The sequence below is a fragment of the Manduca sexta genome, unplaced genomic scaffold (genome assembly GCF_014839805.1).
Source record: "Manduca sexta isolate Smith_Timp_Sample1 unplaced genomic scaffold, JHU_Msex_v1.0 HiC_scaffold_3574, whole genome shotgun sequence".
In the NCBI taxonomy this organism is placed as follows: Eukaryota; Metazoa; Arthropoda; class Insecta; order Lepidoptera; family Sphingidae; genus Manduca; species Manduca sexta.
The window spans coordinates 1-8,172 of NW_023594657.1; the positions used below are offsets into that span (position 1 = coordinate 1).

General features: G+C 34.3%; 2 protein-coding genes across 2 annotated transcripts; one reads left to right on the forward strand and one right to left on the reverse strand.

Annotated features, from left to right (window-relative positions):
* Positions 1–574: 574 nt before the first annotated feature.
* On the reverse strand, positions 575–6,116 carry LOC119193056 (glutathione S-transferase LANCL1-like). Its single transcript, XM_037446752.1, has 6 exons — positions 5,994–6,116; positions 5,756–5,898; positions 5,022–5,201; positions 1,418–1,575; positions 916–1,054; positions 575–748 (listed from the first exon to the last, which is right to left on the reverse strand). The coding sequence occupies exons 2-6, from the start codon at positions 5,840–5,842 to the stop codon at positions 599–601; spliced, it is 714 nt and encodes a 237-aa protein (XP_037302649.1). The 5' UTR covers positions 5,843–5,898; positions 5,994–6,116; the 3' UTR covers positions 575–598.
* A 428-nt stretch (positions 6,117–6,544) lies between these two features.
* Positions 6,545–7,874, forward strand: LOC119193055 (UV excision repair protein RAD23 homolog A-like). The gene has a single exon (XM_037446751.1). It carries the CDS (start codon positions 6,666–6,668, stop codon positions 7,653–7,655), a length of 990 nt encoding a protein of 329 aa, XP_037302648.1. The 5' UTR covers positions 6,545–6,665; the 3' UTR covers positions 7,656–7,874.
* The last annotated feature ends 298 nt before the right edge of the window (positions 7,875–8,172 follow it).

Consider the following 8,172-nt stretch of genomic DNA (forward strand, 5'->3'; position numbering starts at 1 on the left):
AAAAAGTTTTATTTTTGGCTTATATGTGTACCTTTGATACTTTTATTTATACCAGCACAATAAAGTGACCCCACTGGATTTGATGGTAAGTGAAGGGCTCCCATAGAATGTTGACCAACGAGAGATGATTCTACACAATTATGCCGGCCTGTTTGTTTTTGTATCTGATCCGCAGTCATCACCGCGCCGGGGTAAAACCCGCGAATGGGATACTGAAATCCACGGCTTAGCGACTGTAGGGTCCTGGAGGAAAGTTGGGAGGTGATAGCTGGGAAGAAAGTGTGGGGAAGGTTAAGGAAACCTCTTAGGATGGTGGGAGAGGAGAGGCTAGGAACTGTTCGCGAGCCCGTATAGGCCACACTTTACTGTGTGTGCAGTGTGTATACCTCTTGGTTGTATTATCACATTGAGGCCTATAAGGGCACACGAACATTTTCCTTCCCTTTCCGCTCTGCCCATCCTACTATGGTTTCTCTTTCTTCCCTTTTCTCTCGCACTTTAGGTATGTTGTTGTACTGAGATAGTTGGACGGAACCGTCCTCGATACTACATATTGTGACATAACATTCTAGAATAATAAAAAATATGGCTGAGTAAATTATTTTACCTGCAGCAATAGATATAGTATTCCAGCCATTCCGTGAGCGGCCCCGAAGTACACTTTGTCATGCCATTGCCACAGTAATGGAGTCTTTAATTTCATTTGGTTAGCGAATTGTTTGCCTGATTTCAAAATGCTGTTCACTACCTGAAATGTGCCTATAGTATCTTAAACGACGGAACTATTTATAAATCGATATAACAACTTAACTCCACTTAAAAGCAATATATTATTTTATTTTGAATACTTTATTATGTAATAATATTTTTATGGTATGGATTATGCTATATGAAATAAGTTAAATATGCTATTACCTTTTCAATGTGATTAGCAGGTATGACCTCTTTACCAGGTATGTATTGATTAACAAACAACAAAGCATAAAGGTATCCCGATTTTCCATAAAGAAGTTCATCAGGAGAATCATTCAATAATGAAATCAATGACAGTAGTCTGTAGAGAATTATTAGATTAAATGGAAGGTAATAATTAAAACTTTTTTTATAGCTTACATCATTAAAGAGCATTAAAATACTTATATAAATGAGTGATTATAATAAAATAAATAATTACTATAACACTAGCGCTGTATTATATACTAACCCACAGCGGGCATGGGCCTCCTCGATTACTCCATGCTGAGCTAGTTCGGATTACCATAAGATTGGGAGACCTAAAATACGTACCTTCCAAATTTAATTGTATTTGAGGCTATAGAATAACTTTCTATAAAATTCGTAAAATATAACTAACTACACTTGAAAATATATTCGGACAATTTAATAAAGTTTTATTAATAAAATCACACCGGTTTACCTTTGAACTAATGTTTTATAATCAAGTAAATTATCAGGGCGGTTGGTGCCTAGTCTGTATGATATGACTGTTGCTAATGCAAGAGGACCAGCATCTCCGCATAGGAAACTAATTCTTTTGCCTCTTAAATTCTCAATATTTATATATTCAACTGCATTCTGTAACAATAATTAAAATATTGTGCAACATTAATTCGTCCATATTACTATGAAATAAGGTGTAAAAAGATCAAAGCCAGGAAATCGAAGGTTGTAATTGGTAACTTAATTACTTATAATTTGGAGTTATTAAAAAATACTTTTAGATAGATACTTATGTAATAACTTAGATAAGTACCTACTAGTAAATGCGAATAGTAAGAAAGTATTAAGAAGATTTGATACGTCTTCCGAGAATTCTGAAAATGGGTAATATATATTTCGATGTGCTCTTACTGAATTATAAGTTTGCCACTTCGTATCTTTAGGCACCACTAGCGCTGCCATATTAGAACAATGATACCTAAAAGCTGTTTTGACAATACTTTCTTTCCCATTCACTTAACGATAAAAATATTTAAGTATACAATTACAAAATAAAACTAGAGAAAATGTCCTACAATTTATAATATATCTACTCAATAACCTTTTTTCTCGTAATCTCGATAGTTTTGACGTACGAGCAAAGCAAAGTGTAATTAATCAGGACATTTAGCCAAAAAAATCTATTAATGGCCCAGATCCATACTTTTTAAACTAACATGGTGCTACTTCATAATGATGATACGAAAGATTTCAGTCTTGCTGCGGCAATTAATTACAAAATTTGCGAGAGCAAACTATTTTTTCTACGAAATCTCAAGAGGCGCGCATTTATTATTCATAATCACATCATTCAGGAAAACGCGTAGTTTCAGTTTTATCTGGCTCAACCTTTTGAAAAACATCATTGAGTGGAGGATTACTTTGAGGGATACTCTATGCCGCTTGCTGCTGCTGTTTTACACAACGACCACGTTCTTCCCTCTTATTAACATTTTTTTGGTTGTACCAGACTTCGGTTAATTAATAACCTAAACCTTCTATTTCAGAAACAACCTATAAGAGTCTTAGTGTCAGAGACGGCAATAAAATATCATCACCACATGTTTTGAGAAGTTCTTTTTATGTGTTTTGTTCGTGAGCCCTTATAGGCCTCAGTGTGAATTGGCAACCATGAGGTAGAGATACACACTTAAGGGTGCGTATGTCTCCCCGTGCAAGGGCGTGCATTCGGTGATAAGACGGTTAAGGCCGATCGCACTTAGAATATTGAGCTCTGCCAGCAGATGTTCCGTCGACGAGAGGGAGGTGATCCGACACAACGGTCACGTATTCCTTGATACCTGCGGAGGACTAATATTATGTAAGCCGATTTTTCAAAATGAAAATATGGGTTATTATAGTTTTTAAAATGAAGTCTTATAATTCATAATACTTTTACCGAATTAAAATTAAATATCACGTGGTCGCGTTGTTGAATAATAGTTTGCGGCGCACGTGCGCCAAACTAAAACTTCTATGAAAAATAGTAGATAAATACTTACATAAATTTGCTTTAGTAGTATTTTGTAGAGTGCGTTCGGCTAATTTCGAACGGTTTTCTGGTGTGTTGTGGGGACTCGAAAATATTTGAGCGATACAAACATTTTATACATGAAACTGGTTATTATTAATGCTACTTTATGTGATAATTTAATCATCTTCCAATTCTCTCTGTGTAAGCTTAAAAGTAGATGATAATACCTGTATAGAAATTTAAAACCCTTAGAAAGATCGGATCTTCGCGGGGTAAGTTCGGACTCCGTTCTAATAACGCTTCTAATGCTAGTATGATAAGGTCCACAAAATCAGACAGTAGTCTCAAAAATGTTAAGAAGAGCGAATTCCACCTTTTTTGTTTAAATGCACATAGCGCACCCGTTCTTGGTCGTAGCATCAACTGTGGTATATAGGGTGGGGCAAAAAGGACAGCGTAGTCGCCTACATAGCTTAAACTAAAAAAAACCATAGATTCGTGGTATTTTCGTTATACGATCTTACCCCGTATTCGATCTTACCCGAACGCACCTTATATAAATATTAGAGATGTGCCGACTATGATTTTGGTCGATTAGCCGACTAGCCGATTAGTCAGTTGTAGAGAAGCCGGCTAGTCGACTAAGCCGATCACGTTTTCGGGAGTACTCGGCAATTTCCGTGATGCTTTGTTTATATCTGATTCGCGCGCAAGTTACAACCGCCGCCTGCAAACGTGTTACAACATTTCTGCTTACTTCGCTTTATTTCTTGATTTTACTTTCGCACAGGTCAAAGCGGTGTTTTGTGTAAAAATAAAGACTATTGTTCGGTAAAGTAAACAGCTCAATTTAAATAAAAGGTCAAAAGAATGTTTCGTGTATGGTTTTTTATCAATTGAACATTGATTCTAGGTCAGTCAAGTGTAATTAGTGTTAAATGATAATTTCTTGTGATAGGCAGGAAAAACATTTATACTATTTACTAAGTATATACATTCAAATGAGAATTTATTTATTTATTTATTTATTTATTTAACACAAAACAGGTTGCAACTAAAAATACACCAATTATTGATTACAAAATATGCTTACTTCTAATCGCAACCCAAAACTTGTGTATAAAGAAAAGAATTATAGCGGACGAGTTTACAATATTACAAAGTAGATAGAAATGTTACGTTATTATTATGAATATTAAAGTTATTTTAACTGTAGAAACTAAATGTAAGTAGTAGTAAATATTTTACCGACTAAAAATGGTAAGATGACATTAACCATGACAAGTGTTAATGTGACAAAACACAAAAATAAAAACATATAAATCTTGAGTAATTGATTAATTGAAGATATTAAGGATCTCTCTTTTGTAAATATGATAGTATTTTGATATATATCTAAAGAAGGATTCTTAATACTAAGTTCATTAAACTGACGACACATTCGAACAATGGGTTGTAGTAAGATGTATTGTTGCGAAATATTAAGAGAAAATACGTTTGTTTTCCGACACCTGTAATTAATATTAAAATTAAGACAAGTTAACAACAAATTCATACAAAGTAGGCAGCCGGATAGTCGCCGTCTAGTAGCCGACTACGAAAGTGGCCGGATAATAAATATATATTTGATCCTGAAATGAATCGAGAAGGAGGTATTGCCCAAGAAAATGCTTTTAGTCGGCGTCTTTCAACATGGCGGCAAGACTTTCGAAAACTCCTGGAAAACATTCCAGGTAACCTACCGTTTAGCAGCAATAATGGCAAGGGCTAAAAAGTCCATTAATACACCTACATGATGAGATATTTGTTAAGCGATCATAGAACCCATCAATCAGATTTTAATGAAATTTAAAGGAAAACGGGGCATTGTTATACATTGCATAATAATTTAAAGTTTGGTTTGTGTCAGTACTGTTTACAGATGATAATAATACCAGGCCTCTGGCAAGATGCTTTCTTGTTTCATTATTCTTCTCTCCAGAAATTATACCTTCCAGGTAAAGATTGCCATTTATCTTATCATAATAGGTTTGGGATAACATATTATAATAATATTAATATTATGTACCTGTAATGTATCATAGCTGTTACCATTTTTTAAAGAACTGATGAAATAAAACAAGGCCAGGCCAGCTGAACCTGTATATACAGTCCCATCATGAAAAACATCATCTTTCATTTCTGTTGTCAGCAAATGCAGCTTTGTAGATTTAAAATTTTGCAGTTTTGCATTAAACTTCCCTGAAATCTTAATAACAACAAATTAATATTATCTGTTTACTGCCTCTGTGGTACAGTACTATTCAGGCATGGTACAACTGGTACCGCCTTGGTAATGTTATGTTAAGTTTTCCTATTTTATATCAGACCGAGTCTGGAATTTGAGTCTGATATTGCGATAGGCTCCTCCCATCACATTACAGGACAGAATACACGCAAACAATAGGGCATACACCACTAGCACCTCTGCCTGTCAATTCAAGGATAAAGAATAGTGTGTGTATTATTATCTACAAAACAAACAAAGCCGTAAATATAAACTGTGCCCTATAATAAAAATTTACTCAAACAGGACAATATAATATACTGATATGATAACCTTTCAATTCCCTTTATAATCCAATTACTTTCTTCCGTTATTTTAAATTCTAATAATTATGTAGAGAAGAAATATGATGACATTTTGATATCAGGTTTAAATGGAATGAAAATTGATGTATAAGATTTATTTTAAGGACCGTTAGATGACAGGTCATATGGGAGTTGGGACCAAATTTACTTGTGTAAATGTTAAATACATACCGCATCTTTGGTGTCATTGAGAATATTATTCGACATATCTTGCGAATATTCTTCGAATGGGTTTTCAAAACATACTTTGGACGTCATATTGAAATAGATTCATTCACCAGAAGAGTTAATTAGTCAGTAGAGTTTATTACATTCTTTTTTCAAATGAAAATAAATAAATACATTAAATTTGCTTGCAAAGTAAAAATAGTTTTTTTATAGAAACCTAAGCAGTAGTTAAACTACCTACATTATGTGGTTTAGTAAAATTATGTTTTGTTTTTGTTTAAAATATAGAAAGACGTCAAAGATAAGACGCAGAGACCAATCAACTAGAGTAAGACGTCAGTAATGTACATCGGTAAAATAATAAAATTCTAAATTTTTGACATTCGGCAATCCATGTTGCCAGTGGCCACATCAATGCTACCAACTCCCAAAAATACTAACACTCAGTCAAAAAACCCTAAAAATCGCAAGAAAAATTTTCCTTGTACTTTTAAAGTAAATACATAAGATCCGACTTATTTCCAGATAGTTATCTCAGCATAAACAAAGTAAATAGTCATAGTGACTATTGAAAGTTTCGGATTTTTGCGTTGCGGCCCGTCCTGGCTCGAACGTCTAGTAGACCCAATCCACTACGTAGGTACAACGAGGCATGAAAATCTTAAATTAATTCAAGATGGATATGTTTAAATTAAAGAAATAAAAGTATAAAATAATACTACAAATTCATGCTAAACTTTTTGTAAAACTCTTGCATGTTTCATGTAATTGGAACTGAGATCTGTTCCTGCGTTTATCCGAACTATTTATAAAAGGTTATGTTTACTGCATAATTTTGTCGAGTCAGAATTCAGTTCGTGATTTAGGACAAAAGTTACTGATTCATCAGAAATTTTCAAGAAAACGCAATAAAATGTTGGTAACGCTTAAAACATTACAACAACAAACGTTTCAAATCGAAATAGATCCTGAGGAATCTGTCAAAGCACTTAAGCTTAAAATTGAAGTTGAAAAAGGTAAAGATTATGCCGCTGGAAATCAGAGACTTATTTACGCGGGTAAGATTTTACTGGATGACAATAAACTAAGCACATACAATATTGATGAAAAAAATATTGTTATAATGGTGACCAAACCCAAAGTGTCGGAAACTCAAGCAACTCCGGCACCTACTCCTGAAGCGGGTGAAAGTGCTTCCACTGAAAGCGGCGATGGTAAAAGTAAAGCGACTACTGCAGAACCTCCTAAACCAGAACCCGCCCCAGCACCTGAGCCTGAACGTACCGCTGAACCACCAGCAGCCGCCAGTGACCTTGACTTCGAGTCTACGGTGCAAAGTATCATGGACATGGGATATAATAGACAACAAGTGGAACAAGCACTACGTGCGTCATTTAACAATCGCGAGAGAGCTGTAGAATATTTAATAACTGGTATACCTGAAGACTTATTACAAGAACAGGATGCGGAGGAAAGTTCCGAAGAAGATCCCTTGGGCTTTTTACGTGATCAACCACAATTCCAGCAAATGCGTGCAGTGATTCAGCAGAATCCCAACTTATTGAATGCAGTGCTACAGCAAATTGGCCAAACTAATCCTGCTCTTTTGCATGTAATCAGCCAACACCAACAAGCATTTGTTAGAATGTTAAATGAGCCAGTTAATGCTCCTGCTAGTGGGGCTGCAGCCACCGCCGCAGCTGCTGCAGATGATGGTGCTGCTGATGTGCAATCACCTCAGCCACAAAATGTCATCCAAGTGTCTCCTCAAGATAAAGAAGCCATTGAAAGATTAAAGGCTCTAGGTTTCCCTGAGCATATGGTTATACAGGCATATTTTGCATGTGAAAAAAATGAAAATCTTGCAGCAAATTTTTTACTATCGCAAAATTTTGATGATTAAAGGTTGATCCAAAATAGTAAACTTATAAAAGTGAAGAGACAAAACTATAAAAATAACAAAAGTGTAATTAATATGTTGTTCTTAAGTCAATAGCCTAATAGTTTATTGCTTATATTTCATGTGTATTTTTTACACAGAATTTCAAAACTTTTTGTCCTGATCCAATATCTAATAAATTTCTTATTGTTTATGATTTCATTTTAATAAATTCCTGTTGGGGAATAATGTAAATTTAATTATTTGATTGTTCTATCATTATGTTATCCAGAATGATTTTTATGGGGTGTGTAATATATATATATATTTATATAATGTACCTATTTGCCAGAAAGGACATATTAACTACTATGTAATCGTTTTGTGTGATGCTTTGGCTTGAATGAGTAGTTATTTCATATTTATTTTTTTTGACAATAACAAAACCTTTTCTACCAGACAACAGTTCTGATCTCTTAAACTCACTTGAAATGACTTGTTACGGTAAAAAATACCACAGAATTAAAATACCTAAAACAGA